The sequence below is a fragment of the Penicillium pulvis genome (genome assembly GCF_028828015.1).
Source record: "Penicillium pulvis strain IBT 33274 chromosome Unknown contig_5_segment0_segment0, whole genome shotgun sequence".
In the NCBI taxonomy this organism is placed as follows: Eukaryota; Fungi; Ascomycota; class Eurotiomycetes; order Eurotiales; family Aspergillaceae; genus Penicillium; species Penicillium pulvis.
The window spans coordinates 2593298-2614933 of record NW_026643078.1 but is presented as its reverse complement, the minus strand read 5'-3'; the positions used below and the strand labels follow the sequence as shown (position 1 = coordinate 2614933).

At 51.3% G+C, this 21636-nt stretch overlaps 11 protein-coding genes across 11 annotated transcripts; 5 read left to right on the top strand and 6 right to left on the bottom strand.

Moving 5' to 3' along the window:
• Positions 1 to 257: 257 nt before the first annotated feature.
• On the bottom strand, positions 258 to 1589 carry hacA (transcription factor HAC1; the record flags this gene model as incomplete). Its single annotated transcript, XM_057067091.1, has 2 exons — positions 258 to 1323; positions 1384 to 1589. The coding sequence occupies 2 exons, from the start codon at positions 1587 to 1589 to the stop codon at positions 258 to 260; spliced, it is 1272 nt and encodes a 423-aa protein (XP_056920772.1).
• Positions 1590 to 3543: 1954 nt separating this feature from the next.
• Positions 3544 to 4016, bottom strand: N7503_007543 (uncharacterized protein; the record flags this gene model as incomplete). The annotated part of the gene is made up of 2 exons (XM_057067090.1): positions 3544 to 3849; positions 3921 to 4016. The coding sequence occupies 2 exons, from the start codon at positions 4014 to 4016 to the stop codon at positions 3544 to 3546; spliced, it is 402 nt and encodes a 133-aa protein (XP_056920771.1).
• A 605-nt stretch (positions 4017 to 4621) lies between these two features.
• Positions 4622 to 6225, bottom strand: N7503_007542 (snoRNA-binding rRNA-processing protein ENP1; the record flags this gene model as incomplete). Its single annotated transcript, XM_057067089.1, has 3 exons — positions 5847 to 6225; positions 5535 to 5785; positions 4622 to 5483 (listed from the first exon to the last, which is right to left on the bottom strand). Exons 1-3 carry the CDS (start codon positions 6207 to 6209, stop codon positions 4622 to 4624), a joined length of 1476 nt encoding a protein of 491 aa, XP_056920770.1. The 5' UTR covers positions 6210 to 6225.
• Positions 6226 to 6880: 655 nt separating this feature from the next.
• Positions 6881 to 8737, top strand: N7503_007541 (SPRY domain-containing protein; the record flags this gene model as incomplete). Its single annotated transcript, XM_057067088.1, has 1 exon — positions 6881 to 8737. The coding sequence occupies one exon, from the start codon at positions 6881 to 6883 to the stop codon at positions 8735 to 8737; it is 1857 nt and encodes a 618-aa protein (XP_056920769.1).
• A 279-nt stretch (positions 8738 to 9016) lies between these two features.
• N7503_007540 (glutamyl-tRNA(Gln) amidotransferase subunit HER2) lies at positions 9017 to 10720 on the bottom strand (the record flags this gene model as incomplete). Its single annotated transcript, XM_057067087.1, has 4 exons — positions 9017 to 9909; positions 9962 to 10137; positions 10198 to 10522; positions 10585 to 10720. 4 exons carry the CDS (start codon positions 10718 to 10720, stop codon positions 9017 to 9019), a joined length of 1530 nt encoding a protein of 509 aa, XP_056920768.1.
• Positions 10721 to 11442: 722 nt separating this feature from the next.
• On the top strand, positions 11443 to 12758 carry N7503_007539 (enoyl-[acyl-carrier-protein] reductase; the record flags this gene model as incomplete). The annotated part of the gene is made up of 2 exons (XM_057067086.1): positions 11443 to 11645; positions 11714 to 12758. 2 exons carry the CDS (start codon positions 11443 to 11445, stop codon positions 12756 to 12758), a joined length of 1248 nt encoding a protein of 415 aa, XP_056920767.1.
• A 223-nt stretch (positions 12759 to 12981) lies between these two features.
• N7503_007538 (metallophosphoesterase family protein) lies at positions 12982 to 15033 on the bottom strand (the record flags this gene model as incomplete). Its single annotated transcript, XM_057067085.1, has 2 exons — positions 14714 to 15033; positions 12982 to 14656 (listed from the first exon to the last, which is right to left on the bottom strand). The coding sequence occupies exons 1-2, from the start codon at positions 14872 to 14874 to the stop codon at positions 12982 to 12984; spliced, it is 1836 nt and encodes a 611-aa protein (XP_056920766.1). The 5' UTR covers positions 14875 to 15033.
• A 256-nt stretch (positions 15034 to 15289) lies between these two features.
• On the top strand, positions 15290 to 16705 carry N7503_007537 (pyruvate dehydrogenase (acetyl-transferring) subunit E1 beta; the record flags this gene model as incomplete). Its single annotated transcript, XM_057067084.1, has 4 exons — positions 15290 to 15537; positions 15632 to 15755; positions 15836 to 16122; positions 16234 to 16705. 4 exons carry the CDS (start codon positions 15290 to 15292, stop codon positions 16703 to 16705), a joined length of 1131 nt encoding a protein of 376 aa, XP_056920765.1.
• A 396-nt stretch (positions 16706 to 17101) lies between these two features.
• On the bottom strand, positions 17102 to 17777 carry N7503_007536 (putative C2H2 finger domain protein; the record flags this gene model as incomplete). Its single annotated transcript, XM_057067083.1, has 3 exons — positions 17102 to 17641; positions 17689 to 17715; positions 17769 to 17777. The coding sequence occupies 3 exons, from the start codon at positions 17775 to 17777 to the stop codon at positions 17102 to 17104; spliced, it is 576 nt and encodes a 191-aa protein (XP_056920764.1).
• A 211-nt stretch (positions 17778 to 17988) lies between these two features.
• On the top strand, positions 17989 to 19103 carry N7503_007535 (MCP1 family protein). Its single transcript, XM_057067082.1, has 2 exons — positions 17989 to 18203; positions 18263 to 19103. The coding sequence occupies exons 1-2, from the start codon at positions 17993 to 17995 to the stop codon at positions 19045 to 19047; spliced, it is 996 nt and encodes a 331-aa protein (XP_056920763.1). The 5' UTR covers positions 17989 to 17992; the 3' UTR covers positions 19048 to 19103.
• Positions 19104 to 19435: 332 nt separating this feature from the next.
• On the top strand, positions 19436 to 21538 carry N7503_007534 (tRNA (guanine26-N2)-dimethyltransferase; the record flags this gene model as incomplete). Its single annotated transcript, XM_057067081.1, has 1 exon — positions 19436 to 21538. One exon carries the CDS (start codon positions 19436 to 19438, stop codon positions 21536 to 21538), a length of 2103 nt encoding a protein of 700 aa, XP_056920762.1.
• Between the last annotated feature and the right edge of the window lie 98 nt (positions 21539 to 21636).

The following is a 21636-nucleotide window of genomic DNA, read 5'->3' as shown; positions in this document are numbered from 1 at the left end:
GCAGCACATTTTTACCATGTCTCCGGTCTAGTGGTTTCGATGGTTGACTATTCTTAGGCAGCGATAATAATATGCCGTGCAACCGGACTTCTGAATTATGTGTTTACGGATGACCCAATAGGTTTGATGTTTACGATTACAGTGTGAACTGTGAAATGATCATAAAGAGCCAGTCAATTTGAGGCTTGGGGTTCTGTTGGTCTCGTGTGAAAAGACAACTAGTATACATATAATAATCATAAATCAGACCCCTACCCTCATAGTTCCTTGCCCAGTAGAGGTAATGTCCCCATGTTTGAACTCCAAGAACTCCGTGTACTCCGTTGATTGATTCTCTTTCCATAACTGCGTCGCCGGCCGGATTTCATAATAGTCCGCCGGGGTAGTTGCGACTGGTTGAGACGATCGATTGCCCAGACCATGGTCAACAACGACTCCCACCGCGGTCGGCCCTCCGGGGCGTCGGCCGACCCGGTTTGCGGGGAAAACTGCTCACTAACCGCTAGCTGCAATGCTCTGCCCGTCGCATCGCGAAGTGGACGCGCCAAGGCTGGGCTGCAAGCTAGGAGTCGGGTGAGAAGCTTCATCCGAAAAACCGGTCGGGTCGACGCCTTCGAGGGCGACAGACTCGGGGTCGAAATCAACCAAAGAATCAAAGGGAAATGCTGAAAGATCTCCTCCGTCGAGAACGCCAAAGGCAAACCCGTCTTCAGGGAATGAAGGATTTGACTCAGAGGGTGAGTCACCGTGGAATAGGCGACGGAAGTCATCGTCAGAAAGAGGAGCTGCAGCGTCATTTGCAGCTGAAGGCTCGACATTGAGGTCGAAGAGAGGGAGCGCACTTCCAGCTCCTTCGAGGCCAGCGACGGACACTGCAGGTCACACAACACCGCTGCAGGATGTTGTGTCGCGTCGGAGGCCTCAGCCAGAGTGGAGGGCTTGAGGGTGGGGGAGTATTCGGTGGAGGGGGTGGGGAAAGGGATGCGCTCCATGGTGAGCTCTTCCCTTTCTTGCTTAAACAAGGTGGGGGTGAGGGTGGGGGATTCGAGGACTGGGGAGCCAGCCTTCGGGGTGGTGCTGCGAGAGCCACGGACTTCGGCAGACAACTGGGCCACTTGTTGAGACAAGCGATTGTTCTCTGCCTCCATCTGTGTTAACCGTTGGAGTAGGAACTGGTTTTGTTGTTCCATGTTGATCTTCTCGGTCTCCAACTTCTCCATCTCGAGTCTCTTGCGCTCGCGCGACGTTTGTGCGGCGGCGCGATTCCGGAGAACCCGTTCGATGCGTCTTTGTTCCTTCTCATCGTCTGTCTTGGCACGTTTTCTGCAGGAATATATTAGCCACCAGAACTATCTCCACTTGTGTTTCAAGATGGATACATACCGTGGTGGGAGGTTGGTCTTTGGGACTGGAAGTTCCTGGCCCCAGGACTTTCTCTTCTTCGTCGGCTTCTTCTCTCCATCCTCCAAAAGATCCTCCGGTTCAGGAGTGTCTAAGGAGGTGTCTGCAGGGGAGACGGTCAACATCTCCGATGACGGAGATGCTGGCAGGTCCAGCGGATTGATGGTGTCGGACATCTCGTAGATCATAGGATATGGTGCCGTGTGATGTATGGGATCGAGAGTGGGTAAGGACCCTGTCAGGGTCATATGGGTTTACACACTCAAGGCCACGTTGTCATCACGGGCACCGAAGCAGAAAGCGGAAGGAATGACTCAGCGAAGAGTCAAGAGGCCAGGTGTCTTTGAAAAAGTGGCAATCAAGTGGGCGGATGAGGACGTTTAAGTAGAGGCCAGCGTGGCCATCCCTGAATACCGGAATTACCGTGGGACAAAGGGGGACCTTAAGGGGGGAAACACAGGGTGGTACCTGACTCCACGTAGTAAACACTATGATACGTCAAGTACCTCCCTCATGGCGTCGTCAGCCCGTGACTCATCTGATACATAGAATACTGAAAATTACATGAATTACAATGGGTCCACCAATAAGAGCACCAAAGTCACCCCTGCGCCCCTGGATTCCACTTGTTTCATTGTGTTCCAAAGTCCACTTCCAAGGTTTCTATGAATAGTCGATTCACAGTTAAAGTGCTCAACCCACAGGCTCCAGGCTCCTTGGCTCCAGCTCCCTGATCTCCTCTTTACCTAACCCTTGGGGTAAATTACCAGGCCCCCAGAGGCCTTGCAATAAGGCCTCCCTTGAGGATTCTAATTATACGACATATATGTAGGTGCCAACGCATAGGCATTTCGGGGCTGAAAAGGCTGGTAACACGACCCATCCAGTGTACATCGAGGCTGTCACTCACTGAGACTGCTGCGACGTGCGGCGAATATCGTCATATCATTCGTGTCTTTGGAAGTGAGTGGATCCGGGCGCAGTGCGTCCAGACCTGCATGAATGAGACGGAATGAGGGCCGGTTCGGAGTTCCCACTGTAATTCTCCGTTCCACATCAGTTCTCAGCAATTCCGGCCCCGCAAGCCCCTGAGACCTTGGAATGCAGTGAAAAGGGGGAACTCGGCAAGTAGATTGGGGCGGGGTCAAGAAGATTGTCGAACGCAATAGAAGAGGCACGAGGGGCTTAACTACAGTATGATCTGTAACCTAATGACACATCTAGAGACAATATATGTACCACCGTCCTATAATAGGTCTCAATTGATCTGTCAATAAATCAGTGCTTCTTCAATGATCAGCTTGATCGACTTGGCCACAGTCGATCCACCCCACAATTCAGCTAATGCATTGAAGTCTTCAGCCCCTGAGTTACAGCATGTACGCATGTACGTGGTGGGGTTGATAACGGATTAATTGCAGGGAAACTCTCCGGCGGAGTCCGTGAGCCCGACTCCGCATACTTCAAGTATATTGCGTGCGCACTTAAGTACGTTCTACAGTACGTTCTACAGTACATACTCCTGGACCCGCTAATTCCCCTGACATGTTCTCGAACGACCCTAAAATAAAGGCCCAACTAGCGTGAAACACTGATTATACATATCCGAGCATGTGAATCCTCTGAGATGGAGGACTGAAGGTGACTGAACGGATCTGTGATCCCAAACGTGCCCTAATGGCACTGATTGTTCTCATGCAGGAAACATTGCAGATTGTCCCACCCTGACCACATTCATTAACTGACACCCCGACACTATGACTGTGAAGACAAAAAACAACCTGCGCTCAAAGGCGGAAGATTGATTATGACCCGAAATACTGAACCTTCGCTCTACGACAGAAGGTGACCTGGGTCATGCCACTCATTCACGTTGACCACATCCGACCAACATGTACGGACCTTGATCTACCTACAAGACTGACCCTCTACGATTTGTGAAGACAACATGACCTTCGCTCAAAGGCGAGAAAATAGATTAAGACCGCGAAATACTGAACCTTCGCTCAATTGGCAAAGGTGAAAAAAAGGCCACCGAGATTAGTCTCTTAGTACTTAAAGAGCGTCTGAACGCCCAAGATCCAGTCTTAAGAAATCGATAGCTTCATGCTATCCTGGAAACGCTATTGGAGTGCACTGTGCCTACTCAGAGTCAGGCGCAGGCTCCAACACTTCCACACCTGAACCCTCCTCAGCATCGACTTTCTTCTGTCGCTTGCGCTTGTTGCCACTGGTAGCCTTAGCACCGGGCTTGGCCTTCTTGCCGGCACTGGGCGGCGCGGCGGATCCCTCATTGTCGTCTGCGGCGGCATTAGCGGCAGGATCAGCCGAAGCATCGAGTGCGCCAGCTTCGTGGGTCTCCTTGATCTTGCGGAGGGCGCTGTTGAAGGAAGAACGTGCGCTGTTGGCCTGGTATCCGGTCATAGCGGCGAGCTTCTCAAAATCAACCTATGGTACCAAAATTCAATTCATTTGCGCTTTCAAGTAGCATTAAAGTTGGCAGCCCAAGTCAACCTTACCTTGAGCGGGGTCTCCATGCAGAGAATACCTAGGAGTAGGAATTTCAGTTGATTGGGCGTCAGGCCCTTGGCATAATCAATTGCCTTGGGAGGCATCTTGAATTGTTGAAGGTTGTTACGCCTAGAGGATTGTTATGTCAGTTTGTCAATATCGCGCACTGGTGTCAATGACTTGGATTCAGAGTTCAGACAGTGGTGTAAGTGCAGATATTCATGGGAATCATGAGAACATATGATAGACCCCCATGGGCATCATCTTACCTTCAAGTTGGGGATGGAGATTGTTCGACGAAGGCCCGTGTAGGAAGAAGAGATCGACCTGAGAAGATGAGGTGACTTATGAGACGAAGTGATAAGAAGTCTTCAATTCCGTTTTCATAGAAATACGATCTTGGGTTTTAAGGGGTCGACTCGAGTTCACAAGTTATTAATGCGCGCAAGTTTGCACGACCATAGGAGTATAGGCGATAAATTTAGGACATTTGAAATGGAAAGGTAAGATACTTTTTGATTCTACAGATATCATCTATAGACTTATCCAAAAGAGACCAGGGGAATATATGCAATCCCACAAAGAAAATCAGACATAAAACGCCATCCCATCAAGTACGTGCTCATGACCAGGTTCGTCGGTGGTATATGCAGGGGGAGGAGGGTGACAAAAGACATAAAAGAAAAAAGAGCTATATCAGATGGACACTTTACATGCCCATGTCCATCGTGTCATCACCGGCGTCGATGGCGTTTTGCCTCTCAGCGTCCGGAACAACCACTCCACGACCACGACCAGCTAGCAGTTCTCGTCGGACTTCAGGACCAATGTCTTTGTGGCCACGAACCAACAAGAGATCCAAAAGAGCCTCGCGCTGATCCTCAGTGATATCATTGCGGTACCGCTGGGCAAAGACCAACAATGACTGATGCCACAGCACAGGAAGCCTGTAGCCTTTGGAGCTACCGTCACCCATCAAAGCATCCTCAGAACCGTCGGCCGCACGGAAACGCATGAAGTGGAAGACTAGGGCATCAATGACCTTGTAGGGTAGAGCGTATTTCTTTTCCAAGAAGACCCGGATGAAGGTGTTCACAGAGCCAGTACTTTCCAGAGACCGGAGGGATTGTTCGGCTGCCAGATCACACATACGGAGGAGAGCGGCGGCAGAATGCAGCACAGGGATAGACACACGGGTAATCACCGAAGAGACAATGTGGGCCTCACGTAAGGTGCATGTACCACTGGCAACAAGTGGGAAGAGTAAGCCCTTGAAAAAGCACGCAGGCTTGTAGAGGGCCTTGCGCATCGCGTTGTAGGTGTGGACATTAAGTTTCTTAGTCTCGTGGATTTCTTCACGGACACGGTCTAGCAGCACAGTGTTGATAAACTCCTGCGCGATGTGGGGCTTGGATGAGATGAAGATGCGGGTGCCTGCATAGACAGCATTGGCGGTCCACCTCTCGGGCTGGGTGATATCAAGTAGGGTTTGCCAGTTTGGCACCGAGGGGAGGATCTTGAACGGCTTGGGAAGAGGGCCTGATTTGTAGCGAGAGAGGATCATACCAACCCTAGCAACTTGGTTAGTTCGTACATACTGGGACTTTAGAACAATAACCTACTTCTCAAAGACCTCGATAGCCTTCGCCGGGATCTGGACGGCATCCTCGGGAGCTCCACCACCCTGGATATGCGGTCCACCAACACTCTCTCCTGCCATCTTGGCTTCATGTTCGGCAATCTTCTCCAAGATCAAATCGGCAAGGTTCGTTGTTTGGCCCGATGAACCTTGCTCACGGGGGTTGAAAATAGGATCGTCTTCGTGACCGGGCATGAAGTTGTTGAACATTTCAAGATCGTTCGGGTTGACCTCCTGCTTGTTGTATTAGCAACCTGCCATCGAAGCTTAATGAGCATCCTGTCGAAGCTCTTACCGCTTCCTCGACATCATCATCGACCCATTCGTCGTTTTGGAAGTTCTCATCATCCGACAATGCTTCCTCCTCAAAACGAGTATCGAATTCGAATGCGGCATTGGATTTCGGCTCCACAGCGCCCATAGCGAGTTTCTGTTCCGCGGCATCCTCGTCGGCCAATTCCTGTCCGATCTGCAAAATCTTCCGGGACATCTTGGCATCGATGAAGCGTTGCCCATTTTCTCCGTTCTCCTCATCTTGGGATTGGCGCTTGCCCTTCTTGCTGGTCTGAGTCCGCAAGTGCCCCGCGGACGAGATATCGTCTGCTAGAGGATTATGCCGGCGGGCCGCGGCGGCACGGGAACTGCTTGCCTTGGGCATGATAATTCTGTCTGGCGATTTTCTTAATTTAAAGCCAAAAAGGAAACCAGGTGTCCTGCTGAGTTGGTGAACCGGAATGTAGTAAAAGTGTGGGTTAAATTTTGAATCATGTGACCTAATCAGTTATTTTTTTTTCTGCTGGGCGGAGTCCTATCTGACTCACCGCCTGATATGTGTACCTCACCGCCCTGCGGCTGTCAGACACTTTTCTGCCGCGCGTTGCGTCGTTTCTCCATCGGATCTGCGCGTTACCTTTCCTAGGAAGACCGAATCTCTTTCACTACTTTGCTTTTACAGCCTTGAACCAATTCGGTTTGGATTGAGGAACTTCCTTGCAAGCCTCTCTCAGAATTAGAAGCTTCAATTTTGGCTACTTTTACTCATGTGGCGTGCCTCCCGGGCTGCAACAGAATACTACACTCAACATCAAACGGGGGGTTTGTGGCACAACGCCCTCCCCTTCTTGGTTCCTCATAGCTCAATCGTCACGCTGAAACACTCTCTGAGGGCCCTTGAGTCATTCAGCATTGCTATACTCGTTTGCCGATAAGCTTATTGCCTTCTCGAAGCTCCTTGTTCTCGCTCGGTCAAGCTACCCTGAATAACCTCTTGCCACAACGACCACATAAAGACCAACTCGCGTCCTTTATACTTCTAGATCCGGATCTACCATGGCATCCGGTCAAGCTCCCGGGTCATCTGCCCCCTCCTCCAACATCAACTCTCCTATCATACCTCCTGGCAGTGGCCCTCTTCTCAATGGCGCATTCTCCGAATTAAATCCACGATCATCCCCTGCACCAGCTAGTAACGCATCTGTTCAGGGAGACAGTGCGCGCGCAAAACGAAACAAGCGTGACAGCCGCAAGAAGCGTGAAGCGAAGGGTCTAGATATCGAAGGCGCACCCCCACCTAAGAAACGCTCCACGGCAGCAAGCGTGGCTCGCCCAAGCGCAGACCTACAAATTCTCCGTCCACTGCTTCTTGCTGAACCTCGTTCTTCAGACCATTACCCGCCATTGCCACGCCAATACAACCAGGTGACCACAAAGACGTCGGACGTTATTGGCAAGAGCTGGGATTTCTATGAAGTAGCAGATAAACTCACCAATAAGAATGGGTTCCGCTATAGTTATGCTATTGCCGACTCGGGATTTCCTCACATAAAATATCGCCAGACTGACCTTCGACCGTACCACGCCCGTTTCAGCTTCGAGGACTCGCCTGCTGCGATCTTCTTCTCACAAGATGCCAGGGCAGTGACCACAACTGATGCATGGCACACAGCGCGTGCGAATGTGTGTGCTCGAGAAGGCTCTTTATACTATGAGGCTCGTGTTATCAGCGGAGTGGTGAACGGTTCCCCTGATTCTGGGTCTCGTGGTCACGTTCGACTCGGGTTTGCACGGCGTGACGCCGACCCCGATGCCAATGTTGGGGTGGATTGCTATGGTTACGGCATTCGTGATGTGAACGGTGAAGTCGTCAATCGCATGCGCTGCGAATCTTTCTTTCCAAAGGGTGAAGCTATCAACGAAGGCGATGTCATTGGCATGCTTATTAGCCTCCCTCCACTATCCCTACACAAAAAGGTCGTCGAAGGTACCTATAATCCTGCCGTGGATGGCGATGGCTCGGGCGCTGCACGAAAGCCCACCGCTACCAATATCATTCGAGATCGCATTCCTTTCCACTGGAAATCAGATTTCTGTTGGCAGCAGTCCAACGTCTTCTCCACAAAACACCTTCGTGATTACGCCTTCAACCTGAAGGAACCGCCAGCTTATGGAATCCCGTCACCCTTCAACAGCGAAGACGCATCGCTACGCACATTACCCGGGTCCAGCATCACTATTTTCAAAAACGGTGTGAAGATGGGCTCCCCATTTAAAGAATTGTTCGCCTTTCTTCCCCCGGCAAGTCGCCTTGCTAGTACAAACAACCTTGGGATTGGCGAGCGTGAGAACGCCGACGATGGCATGATCGGTTATTACCCAGCGGTCAGTTGCTATGGCGGCGGTGCCGTTGAATGTCGGTTTGAGGGTCCATGGTGGATTGGTCCACCGGAGCACACTGAGACTGGAGAGCCTATCCGGGCCATTGGCGACCGTTTCAATGAGCAAATTGTGGAAGATGTAGTCGCCGATATCGTGGACGAGGTTGAAGCCATGTTCACCTGGGGTGGTGTCGACGGCGACATTATTGGCGACAATAATGGGGAGATGGATACCGCTTCTGGTGCCATCAGAGGCTCGGAAGTACTGAAAGGTGGTGTCGGAGCTGCGCTTGACCCGGAAGTCTCCGTTGCCACCCCTGGATCGGCTACTGGTGCTGGGGCATCTGATTCAGTTATCAATGGTCACCACGCGATGCTGGCTGCCAATGGGGATGATGCTGTGAACTCTCCTGGGGAGGATACGATGAGCGTTGGGACTGCTGGAACAGTTGGGACGGCTGGGACACCTAGAATCGCTGTGGAAATCCCCGTACGCTTAGCTGATGAGGACATGGATATGACCGAGACATAAATGATGGGGTGGCGCAATTTGAATTATAATATGCTTGCAGATCACTCGACACATACTGACCGAGCTACATCCGCAGCAACACGGCAAGGCGTTTTTGACTTTTAGATCAAATGCTATTGATACCAAGATTCAATGATATTACATGATGATCAAGGTCATCGTACACTTTTCTGATAACCGTTTGAGGCCCTTTCTTCTGTGATTGGCCTTGCTGTCCTGGCAGACCCCCGGGGATATCCCCTCCATTTACTCTTTATAATACATAAATTCAGGCCTCAGCTATGGCGAGCCCACAAATTGGCGACCTTCGAGTATTTCTCCAACTTGCATCACCAGCTCATCATCTCCATACTGGCCTATCACTTGGATACCGGTCATACCATCCGTACCAGAGTCCTGGTTAGATCCAGTCACAGTGACTGGCACGGAGATGGCAGGCAGACCCGCTAAGCTTGCGGGAACGGTAAAAACATCATTGACATAGGCGTGCAAGGGGGAGGAGCCCGCAGAGTTACCTGTTATGTCAGATAGCCGGGGTGGAGGGGATGGTGCTGTAGGACACACGAGGACATCCACGTTATCACCCAATCCAGGACGGCCTGCATCCAGATCATTGGTAGCAAGAGGATTGCTAGCATGGAATACAGCATCAAAGTCTTGCTGGACCAGTCGACGTACTCGTTGTGCCTGGATGAAGTAATTGTCCATGGCATCAGCGCTCAAGCTGAAGGTCCCCAGAAGAATGCGACGCTGTACCTCTGACCCGAAGCCATGGCCCCGCGTATTCGAGTAAAGATAGCTTTCGGAAATTCCGTCATTATCTGGTCCATCATGACGAGTGCCGTATCGCACGCCATCATATTTTGCCAGATTCGACGACGCCTCGGCCGGGGCAAGGACGTAATATGCCGATAGAGCATGCTTTGTAGTGGGTAATGATACGGGCTTAATGGTATGACCTTGCTCTTGTAAATGGGCCAGGGACATTAGCCAGGCTTGCCGTACTGACGGTGCTAGTTCGGAAATGTTGTATTCCAATGGCACACCGATCCGGAGGGGAGTTGAAGTCAATCGAGATGCGAGCCGTGAAGTTTGAAGGTGTGAATTGATGCGCGATCTTGAGCGAGCAGAAATGCTGGTCGGGTCGCGTTCATCATGATGGTTGAGAATGGCTACTAGCGCATCAGCTTGATATAATCATTGGACCGGGGAGGCTACACCCACAGAATATATCTCGAACACTAGAAGTAGTTCTCCCCAAAACTCCAACGGTGTCCAAGGAATTCGCATAGGCAATGACACCCCACCGTGATATCAAACCATACGATGGTTTGAAACCAACAGTTCCTGTGTACGCCGCTGGAAGTCTGACGGAGCCTCCGGTGTCCGTTCCAAGCGCACTGTAACCGGATCTTCAGTCAGCATATAAAACTATGATCAAGGGATGTCCAAGCGCATACACATAGCATTGATCGGCTGCAACCGCCACCGCACTGCCACCTGAACTCCCACCAGCGGAAAGATCTTGGCCATCCTTGTCGCGTCGCGAGTTCTTGACCAGGCCAAACCGCGAGTTTGTCGAGTGTGACCCCATTCCGAACTCGTCCAGGTTTGTCTTGCCAGCTACAATGGCCCCAGCATCCTCCAATTGATCAACAACAGTCGCGTTGAATGGACTAGCGAATTTGTCCAGGATGCTAGAAGCGCAGGTGGTCGGAAGTTCGCGCGTGCAGATATTGTCTTTGATTGCCACCAGACGGCCATCGAGGGTAGACGTTTGTTTTCCTATGGTAGTAGCAAGAGTGAGCTATACCATTTTCAGATCAGCTTTGTATGCATTTACCTACCTTGTTCCCGGCGACGGTCCGCCTCCCTCACGCGATCCAACCACTGGCCCGCGCGGGGTAATGGAGTTATGAAGGCATTGAGGCCATGGGTATGTTGATTAGCTATGCACTTCTCTGCCTCGCGTAGAAGGGACATCGAGTCAGAAGAAGCAGGTATGATCGAGAGCGGATGGACATGCAAATTGGGGAGAAGATCAGTGTGCTTATCGCTTATCGCCTATCGTTTATTATCGGGAAGTATAGCTAGCATCTAATGCATCTTCTATACAAAGAAGCTAACCGTGGAACCTGAAGTATATATGACTCCAGTCAGCAAATGATCATCAGGCTCTTTCATCGCCTTAATCAGTGGCTTATGCTCTTGTGAATGCTACTACAATATCGTATATGCCATAGGACCACCGGTGCCAACGAGTGCCATCGACATTTGAACGGAGAGATTTATACTAGATCAGAGTAGCGTATTCCCATGATGTTTCAATTAGACTGACACATGTAGAGTGTATACACTTGGCTATCTCAAGGTTACGTATTGAATATAGTCCCGGGACTAGCATGCAAAGCGGAGTAGCATATAACCGGGGAATGCTATGAGGCCGATAAAGATGGATTCTCAGCATGATTAAATTGAAGAGTAGAAGGACTATCGAGCAGTAAAAAACAGTTCCTTGTTTGGAGGACCATCCGATGAGTAGCCAGACAGGTTTGACCTTGTCCGAAATCAACCGTGGAGTATATGAGCTCCTTCGGGCCGAGTGAAATCACCGAAACAAGACGTCATCTCCACCTTGCCGTAATTCCCCTTCCTACAACTTTTTCCATACTTCTGCACTCCATCTACACCCCAACATATCCGCAATGTTGTCGCGTAGTTTTTTCCGAACTGCCGCCCAAGGCACCCGGCAATCCGGCCTATCTAGAGCTGCAAGCCTGGGGGGCAGAGCTCCATGCGCTAGCTCCACTCTCCCCGTGCAGGGCCGCAGGTCTATCTCCGTGTATGGCTACACACAATCCAAGGCGCTGGTCTACTCCAAATATGGCGAGCCCAAAGATGTCCTCAGGTAGGTTCGATTTCTCTGCTACAATTTCCTTGCAGTGATTAGAGATCGCTAACGTGTTGTTCTGACAGTCTACATAAGCATTCCATCTCCGCCCCGCATGGCACCCAAGTGAATCTTCGCCTCCTTACCGCTCCCATGAACCCGGCCGATGTCAACCAGATCCAAGGTGTATACCCTAGTAAACCCCCGTTTGTCTCGACTCTCGGCACAAGCGAGCCGGCTGCCGTCGGCGGTAACGAGGGTGCCTTCGAGGTGATTACAACCGGCGCGGGTGTCAAGAATCTGTCCCAGGGTGATTGGGTCGTTATGAAGAAGACTGGTCAGGGTACTTGGCGCACACACGCTCAGATGGATGAGTCGCAGCTTATCCGCATTGAGAACAAGGATGGGTTGACGCCGCTGCAGGTTGGTACCGTCAGTGTCAACCCGGTGACAGCGTATCGAATGATCCGGGATTTCTGCGAGTGGGATTGGATGCGAGCGGGCGAGGAATGGTTGATCCAGAATGGTGCTAATAGTGGCGTTGGACGCGCTGCGATTCAACTCGGCCGTGAGTGGGGTATTAAGACGATCAACGTTGTTCGTCAACGAAAGACACCCGAGGAGACGGAGGCGCTTAAGCAAGAGCTCAAGGACCTCGGTGCCACAGTCGTTGTGACTGAGGAAGAGATGTTAACCGGTCCCTTCCGGGATATGATCAAGGAGGCCACCCGTGGAGGACGAGAGCCGATCCGCCTTGCACTAAACTGCGTTGGTGGAAAGAACGCTACGGCACTCGCAAAGACCCTGGCACCGGATTCGCACATGGTCACATACGGTGCTATGTCAAAGCAACCTGTAGCACTGCCCTCTGGGTTGTTGATCTTCAAGAACCTTGTCTTTGATGGCTTCTGGGTCAGCAGGTGGGGCGATAAGAACCCGATGCTGAAGGAGAATACTATCAAGGATGTGCTGCAGCTGACTCGTGCGGGTAAATTCAAAGACATTCCCGTGGACGACGTCAAGTGGACCTGGCAATCCGAGGGCCCCGAGCTGGCAGAGAGCGTGCAAGGCACTTTGGGTGGGTACCGCAGTGGAAAGGGTGTGCTTACCTACACTGGAGGCGATGAGTGAAGGAGCTACTGGTCTATCAAGGCATGTATCATATTTGAGAGTATATCTACATAGTTCATTGATCAAAGAGAGATAGTGGCCCATTGGCAGCCAATCTTGATGATATACCAAATCTTCCATGTATTGATACATTTACAAAGTTTATATGACGAAAAAACCCCCCGATGAAGCATTCGTGGCAAGCTTTGATGCAAATCGATATGAAAGCTCGGAGATGGCTGTATTACTCGCACTTCCAATTCGTCTCCACGTAGTCTCGAATCAGATCTGACATGGTAGTGTTGGGCATGTACACCTCGCTATCTTTGACGAAATCGATATCGAGACCCGCGTACTTGGCAGCCAGCACCAGGAACGGTTGAACAAAGTTAATGTAGACCAGGTCCACCGTCTCAGGCACTTTTGTTTCGTTGGTGGGCAGAAGGGCCTGAATGCAGTTGGGTACCTGGTAGGCACTGATGGGTGAATGGATGGTATCGTCCCCATCTGTACCGGCATCGTCCTTGGTTGTGTATCCGGGGATGATCTTGACATCCTCGCGCTTGGCCACAAGAGGGATCTGGTGAGAGCCGGCAGTCATGGAAAGCAACTGACTCTCCCAATCCTCTTGATTGGAGGCAGCATGCTTTGCGACGTCTCGTTGGTCAGGGGACGCTAACTCGGTCATAGATAGAGCGTCCTCGTCTTCTGACATCTCCAATATCTTTGTCTGTTTGTTGAGTACATCCATAATAAGTTGGGTTTTTTCATATGGAACATCCTTCACGTAGCGAAAATCGTTGATGAAGGGAGATATGATGGATGCGCTGTCACGGGTAAATTGGCCCTTGAAGATATCGAAACGTATTCCACCCGTGTTTAAAATGGCGACGGCAGGAACACTACGGCGAGAATCATCTTTCAATAAAGTGGCCAGCACTTCAGTCTCCAGCCAAGTATAGATGCTATCTGGGTGTGGGTAAGGCACGCGCGACATCCACAGATCGCGAGGGGCGCAGCCATAGACTTGATCCAGATCAAGGGCGCTCCGTGCCTCGGTTATCATCTTGGACACTTCCACACCCTTCTTGGTCGGGAATGAACTTTCATCCAGTCCAGTATGGTGGTAGAAAGAGAAAAGGTTGTTATCTATGTACCGTCGCTTGAACACGGGGGTGGAAGCCACAGTTGGTCGGTTACTGGTGGAGAGACCGTCGATCGACATGAACCCGATGGTCTCCATGAATCGGCCACTGGCCAGGGCCATGGCTTTGGAATCATATTGCGCATAATCGCGGATGTGTTGGTGACCAGCAAAGAACTGAATTGGGGTGGCCCAGTGGACCTTGCGGATCGCCTTGAAGATCGCACGGTATTCCGGTGAATGCGCCGGGACATGTCCGGCGACTAGGAAGAGATCCACTTCTTTATCCTGGATGGCTTCCTGGAACCAGTCTTCCCGGATGGTGTTTTCCACGGGCTGCACAACTGTATTATTATAGTTTCCGTTGAAGTTAAAGAGGAAGCCAAATGCTACGATGCGGATGCCTTGGACCTTGGTGGTGAATTTCTTGTATCGTGGGGCGAGTGGAACCAACTCCTGGGTTGTAGGGTGATAGATATCGATATTGGATGAAAGGTAGTGACCTCGGAAGTTGGGTACAGTCGTCAATAGCTCATTATTGGATGTGTTGTATTGGTATAGTTCATGATTTCCCGAAGTTATCACATCGATGTGTTGATGGCGGATGATCTCCGAGAGATAGATGCCCTTGGGTTCGGATGAATCGTAGAGACCATTTCCCTCAACCCGATCACCTGTATCTATGACCAGTAAATCTTGACCCTGTGCTTCTACTTGTTCCCGCAGATGCGTAGCGAAAGAGATATAGTCACCCCAATCGGCGGAGTAGGATGGTCTGCAGTAAATACACTGTTAGTTTTGAGGCCTTACAACCGGAGCTCTGGAGGCCTACTCCTGTAGATGACCGGCCAGCCAGCCATGAGTATCAGTAGTATGAAGGAAATTTATTTGGCCAAACTCGAGGTCACGTAGGGGTACGGGGATTGGATCGGGTGCAGATGGTTGAGCGGCGAGCGCCGACGGGAAGAGCCAGGGCAACACGGACAACAACATCCTTGAGGTTTCCCGAGCCGGGGCCGGAAATGGAGTAGATTGTACCCGGTGTTTTCGTTGAGATCAGATGGGGAAAGAGAGAGAAAGGAAGAAGGGATGGTTAGATCTGATAAGTGCAAGTACCTTGAGAGCTAGTTATAATAGCTATCTCCCATTCCTATAGTTAGTACCTTTAACATAAGGAAAAGAGCTCGTACGGTTACGGAAGGAGCTGCCGGTGAGGTGCGCGGCTGACTCAGCGCCCAACATCTTTCCGATTTGAATCTCAAAGATTCATAGCGCGGCCTTCCCTTTTTCTCCCCAACCCCAATTAATTTGATATCTCACGCTTGGTGTGCCCGTTTCGGCCTTGCGGATCTGTCAATTTTTGTTTCTCTTTTCTCCGTCCCTTCGAATCCTATATCAATTCCTCGCCATGGTCTCTTCCCGACTTTTCCGCCCGGCTGCCCGTCTGGCTTCTTCGCGCCTGGCCACCCCTCTTCGCCCGGCTTTTGCCCAGTCTGCTTGCGCTCAATCCGCTCTGCGCGCCCGAGGATATGCGTCGGAGGGCGGTGTTAAGGAGGTTACTGTCCGTGATGCCTTGAACGAGGCCCTGGCGGAGGAGTTGGAGCTCAACCAGAAGACTTTCATTCTGGGCGAGGAGGTCGCACAGTACAACGGAGCGTAAGAGCCCCATTCTTGATGTCTGGTCAATTTGATAGAATGGCCGGGATTTGCTTGGGAAGGAAAACATCCTAACATGGATTTCTACTTGCAGTTACAAGGTCACTCGCGGCCTGTTGGACCGCTTTGGACCCAAGCGGGTTATTGATACCCCCATCACTGAGGCTGGTTTTACCGGTCTTGCTGTTGGTGCTGCTCTGGCTGGTCTGCACCCTATTGTGAGTAATTTTCCGGCGAGAATTGAAGCCCAAATTTGGGGTAGAAGAGAGATGCTAATCAAATTGTCCCTTATCTCTAGTGCGAGTTCATGACCTTCAACTTTGCCATGCAGTCCATCGATCAGATTATCAACTCCGCCGCTAAGACTCACTACATGTCCGGTGGTATCCAGCCCTGCAACATCACCTTCCGTGGTCCCAACGGTTTCGCCGCCGGTGTCGCCGCTCAGCACTCTCAGGACTACTCTGCCTGGTACGGCAGCATTCCCGGTCTCAAGGTTGTCTCCCCATGGAGCTCTGAGGATGCCAAGGGTCTGCTGAAGGCTGCTATTCGTGACCCTAACCCCGTTGTGTTTCTTGAGAACGAGTATGTTTTGTGGTCCTTGAAACAATTTTCTCTCTCTTTTCTTTTCTTTTCTTTTTTTTTTCTTGCGGATTGAGAACGGGAAACAGAGACTAACATATAATTTGTGAATAGGCTTATGTACGGCCAGGCTTTTCCCATGAGCGAGGCCGCCCAGAAGAACGACTTCGTTCTCCCCATCGGCAAGGCTAAGATTGAGCGCCCCGGAAAGGACCTGACCATTGTCTCCCTCTCCCGCTGTGTCGGCCAGTCCCTCACCGCTGCCGCCGAGCTTAAGCAGAAGTACGGTGTTGACTCCGAGGTCATCAACCTGCGCTCCGTCAAGCCCCTGGACGTCGAGACCATCATCGCCTCCCTGAAGAAGACCGGCCGCCTCATGGTCGTTGAGTCTGGATACCCCATGTTCGGTGTGTCCTCCGAGATCATGGCTCTGGCCATGGAGTACGGCTTCGACTACCTGACTGCCCCCGCCGTCCGTGTCACTGGTGCTGAGGTGCCCACCCCCTACGCCGTTGGTCTGGAGAACATGGCCTTCCCCCAGGAGGACACCATCGTTAGCCAGGCCGCCAAGCTTCTGCGGGTGTAAGTGAAGCGATATTGAAGCAGTAATAAAACCATGTGCCTAGTACCCTTTTCATCTGTCCTATCTTTTTTCCTGTTTGTTCCATCATGTCTCTATTTATTCTCGCCTAGGCCGATTCTTGGAAACCTATGTACGATTACTCCTAGAGTCGCCTCTTGATTCCTCCAGCGTAAATGCTTGAATTGGTGTTGCCATCACCCTCACTATCTTAACCTTTAGATTGATAGACAATTGCCAGTTTCATTGTTTTTGATATCTTAGGTTCTTCCTTAAATGCAACCGTCTTCAGTAAAGTAACAGGATCTGACGCCATGGTATCTCGCCCAAACGCCTCTGATAATGCAAATTAAACCCCGGAGAACGAACATATTTTTGGGCTATCAAGCAGCTCAACTTGATTCACCGAAGCCCAGCACATCCAGCAAGGCAACCAGTAGGTCGACGAGGGTCGTAGTATCCCTCACCCTGCTCATCTCGGGCATATTCCTCGTCGGTATCGCTTTCTGCATCTATGTCATCTCCGCGTGCCGACTTGGAGCCAGTGGATCCCGGTTGATCCTTATGGGTCGATTGGGCCTCGTCGTCATCGTCGTCCCCTAAGACATTCTTCTTCAATACAGGTGCGACGCCCTTGACAGCTGCGAAAGAACTCTTGAAGCCGCCTTTCTTGAATCCTCCTCCGCCAGTCCCACTGGAGTTGGTACTGGTTATAGGCGCATCAATCACTCTTAGCCCGGCCTGGGCATCTGCTTTGCGCTCTGCGCGTCGCGCCTTCTCTGCGGCGTTGGGATCGCGGGATAACTGTTTCAGGTCCTGGAGTCGCTTCCGGTGCTGATGATCGTAGGAACCAATATGCGCTTCATATTCCGGGTGTCGTGAATAAGATTTATTGCATAGCGTGCATGTGAAGGAGCTGAGGGCGGACCGCGCCGACTCGGTCTGAGATGGGTTAGCTAGTGCTTGGTAACAGCATGGGAGTTTATTACCTTCGGGGCAGGATTAGTGAAGCCGCGCTGTATTATTAAATCAGTAATATCCAGACGTAGAGGGGAGGGGAAAGCATTACTGGAGGCATGATGGAGAGGTTTAAAACGAAAGGATGCACCTATCAGCGACGTTGTGTTTTCTATTGCGGATCGGCGTTTCTTCCCCAACTTTCTTTTCCTTGATTTCCTCTTCCTCAACGCTCTTGACACACGCCACGAATGATGATATAATCAGAACGAATCTCCTATTTGTGTCATCTCTGTTTTTTTTCTTTACTTTTCAGTATTCTTCGTGAAAATCAATATGGATCCTGGAGATGCCAAACCGGTCGATATGGACGCCAAGTCCATCATCTCTATGCAAGAACTGGACCCTTCACCTGTGAACGACGATTCAATTCCGGACATTGAGTCCGAGGAATTCTTGCCTCAACCAGCTAAAGATAAACCACGACGAGCATGTGGGTTTCCGGTGCCCACATTAGGTCTTCGACCGCATCGATGGGATGCATTGCGTATGTTGATCCTATAGCGAAATATTTTCCCGCCGATTGGTAACTCACTATATCTACAGTATCCGGCATCCAAAAATACTCGACATATCCTCCGACAGTATTCTTTATCTTACACTTTGCCAACACCGCGCTTATTCCGCTCGTGACCCGATCGGTGCCCGCCAGTGAGCCCTACCTCTTGCTCACGCGACCACTCTATCAGGCTCCTGGACTGGAACATCTCGTCCTTACTCTTCCCATCGTCGCCCATGTTGTCTCTGGTATCGCCCTGCGCAATCTTCGCTCCTCTAGACGCGCAAGACTATACGGTGCGGAGACTCGTGCCCAACGAGACCTGCTCTCCTGGTGGCCTCGGATCTCTCTTCAGGCTCGTTCCGGATATCTTCTCGCCCCGCTGATCGGGCTTCACGCCGTGGTGAATCGCATCACACCGCTCATGGTGGAAGGCAGTAGTTCCGGCGTCGGACTGGGTTATGTGGCCCATGGTGTGGCGCGCAGCCCCGTGTTCTGGAATATCTTCTACTTGGTATTTGTCACCGCTAGTGTGTGGCACTTCATTGGTGGCTGGGCAACTTGGGTGGGCTGGCGAGTCACCACTGCCCGGAAACAGCACACAAGTAAGGGCTCGCTGGAGGGCTTGTTGGGATATCCCGAGAACCATCAACGAGCAAACCGACAGCGCAAAATGTGGTGGATGGTCAATGGCATTGCGGCCGCTGGCGCTGCCATCTGGCTTGCCGGTGCTCTTGGTATTGTTGGCCGCGCTGGTGAAGGTGTTGGCTGGGAGGCGCAAGGGTGGAATGCCATGTATAGTCAAGTGCCAGTCATTGGGGATTGGTTATGATTGGAGTTGACGATTGGATTGTGATGCACATAATGTACTGTATTCATAGACGCCACTAAGATGATTAATTATTAATAGAATTCATGAAAAGAGGAAAGAGAAAAATGGTACCCTCAGACATAGGAACTGGTTTGCATATTGTATGTAGATGAGGATCATGAACCCACTTGGTCCGTGCGAGGAATCTTTTTCACTTTCCATTCAACTTCAACTTCAACTTCCTAGACTCTGCCACATGGATTGATCAAGAATTTCCATGAACTCCCGCTCGGTGCACTCGATCTTTACTTGGCTCCCGCGATGCGCTTTTAATTCAAATCGCCCCACCTGCCCTCAATTCCTTCGTACTCCCGCACTCTCAAAATCGTTCTGTCACTCACCTAAAGCCATGGAGAGTTCAACCGATTCCACCAGCACCCGGGTGCAATACCAGGGCAAAGAATACAATGTGATCAAGGAGGGATTGGCCCATATATTAAATCCCCCGGCGCAGGAAGCCGCGTCCAAGGGAACGAAGAAAGACCTGAAGGGCGACGACGAGTCTCAGGCTGTCTTCTACAACCCAATTCAGCAATTCAACCGGGATCTTAGTGTCCTGGCAATTCGTGCCTTTGGTGAACATGCGATGGATCTGAAGGAGCAGAAAGAGGCTCAGAAGAAGAAGCGCAAGGCAGAGAATGGGGCCGACAATGCCAAAAAGCGGAAGCGCGAGGACGATGCGGAAGAACCAGCTTCCAAAAGGGTGGAGGAAGGGAAGGAAGAAAAGTCAGAGGCCACGGTAGAGCAACCAGGCTTTGTGCCAGAAGAGAAGCAGCAGGCGCCATCTGATGCACCCTCCCAACCGTCGTTTGCCGTCTTGGACGCTCTGTCTGCGACAGGCCTGCGAGCTCTTCGGTATGCCTCGGAGCTTCCAATGGTCTCCAAGGTGGTCGCTAATGACCTGTCACCCTCTGCAATCAACTCAATGAAGACAAACATCGAGTACAATAAGCTCGAAACCCGCATCACACCCAACCTCGGCGATGCACGAGCATATATGTACGGACTATCCTCGGTCCAGAAATTTGATGTCATTGATTTGGATCCGTATGGCACTGCCGCACCATTTTTGGACGCTGCAGTACAGGGTGTCAAGGATGGTGGTCTGCTCTGCGTAACCTGCACTGATGCTAGTATCTGGGCCTCGACTGGTTATGCAGAGAAGTCATTTTCCTTGTATGGCGGCATGCCCATGAAAGGCTCTCACTCGCACGAGGGTGGGCTACGACTGATCCTCAACAGTCTGGCTATGTCGGCTGGCAAGTATGGCATGGCAATTGAACCCCTGCTTTCGCTTTCGATCGATTTCTACGCTCGTGTGTTTGTGCGCGTGTATCGCTCCCCAGCGCAGGTGAAGTTCCTTGGTGCTAACTCGATGCTCGTTTACAACTGTGATTCGGGCTGTGGTGCCTGGTCGACCCAGCCATTGGCCGCACTAAAACAGAAGCTCAACCGCAAGGGCAACGCCCTGCACCACCATGGGCTGGCTCAGGGGCCTACCGCCAATACGCACTGCGAGCACTGTGGCTTCAAGACTCATCTTGCTGGCCCCATGTGGGCGGGCCCGCTGCATAACCCACATTTCATTCAGAAGATCCTGGCAACCCTTCCGGGACTTGATCCTCTTACTTATCAAACCATCCCTCGAATTGAAGGTATGCTGACCACGGCCCTGGAGGAGGACCTGGACCTTACCCTATGTGGCTCCTCTAAGTCGGAGGCCACCGAAACAAAGGGTGAGGCTACCGAGTACCCAGCCATCATCCCACGGATGGATCCGACTCGTCAGGACCCATACCCTTTCTACATGACCCTCGGTAGCCTTTCAAAAGTTTTGCATTGTTCCACTGCTCCAATCGATGAATTCCGTGGGGCTCTTCATTCCATCGGTTACCGCTCCACTCGCAGTCATGCCAAGCCTAACTCAGTTCGCACCGATGCCCCTTGGAGTGTCATCTGGGAGGTCATGCGCGAGTGGATTCGTCAAGAGAGTCCTATCAAGGAAGGATCCCTGAAACCGGGCACTCCTGGTGCCGCAATCATGGCCAAGAGTCGTGATAACCTCCGTAAGCTCGACGATGGGGATCAGTGGCTATCTCTTCTGAAGCGAGATATTCTCTCGGCCGTGGAGTCTGGCCGTGATGTCAGTGACCTGGTTACCAAGGTAGAGGCTTCTCTATATCGATCTGGCTCTCGACAAGCCTGGAAGCAAACGGCGGAGACTTCACAGGCCATTCCTCGAGCTGAACCTGAGCCAGTAGCTGCCTCAGAGAAGGAAAAGCCTGCCACTCAGATTTCCGAGCGCCCTCATCCCAGCACTCTCAACGTCAAATTCGATCCCGCCCTGGGTCGTGAAGCCTCAGCTGCGCACTCGAAAAAGCGTCTGGTCCGGTATCAGATCAATCCCCGCGCGAACTGGGGACCGCTGAACCGGGCATCAGTGACCAACTGATCAGTTTCTACGAACGTTTGATGTAAATATAAATATCTTCTTGTTTTTTTTTTTCTTGCCCACATTCAAAAATCTATTTTAACAATCAGTTGGCCCAT

Excerpts from the sequence above, each read along its gene's own strand:
- N7503_007535 (XM_057067082.1), top strand. The coding sequence starts at position 17,993 with ATGGATCCTGGAGATGCCAAACCGGTCGATATGGACGCCAAGTCCATC. Across the intron at positions 18,204-18,262 it reads GCATCGATGGGATGCATTGC|TATCCGGCATCCAAAAATAC; the intron begins GTATGTTGATCC and ends CTATATCTACAG.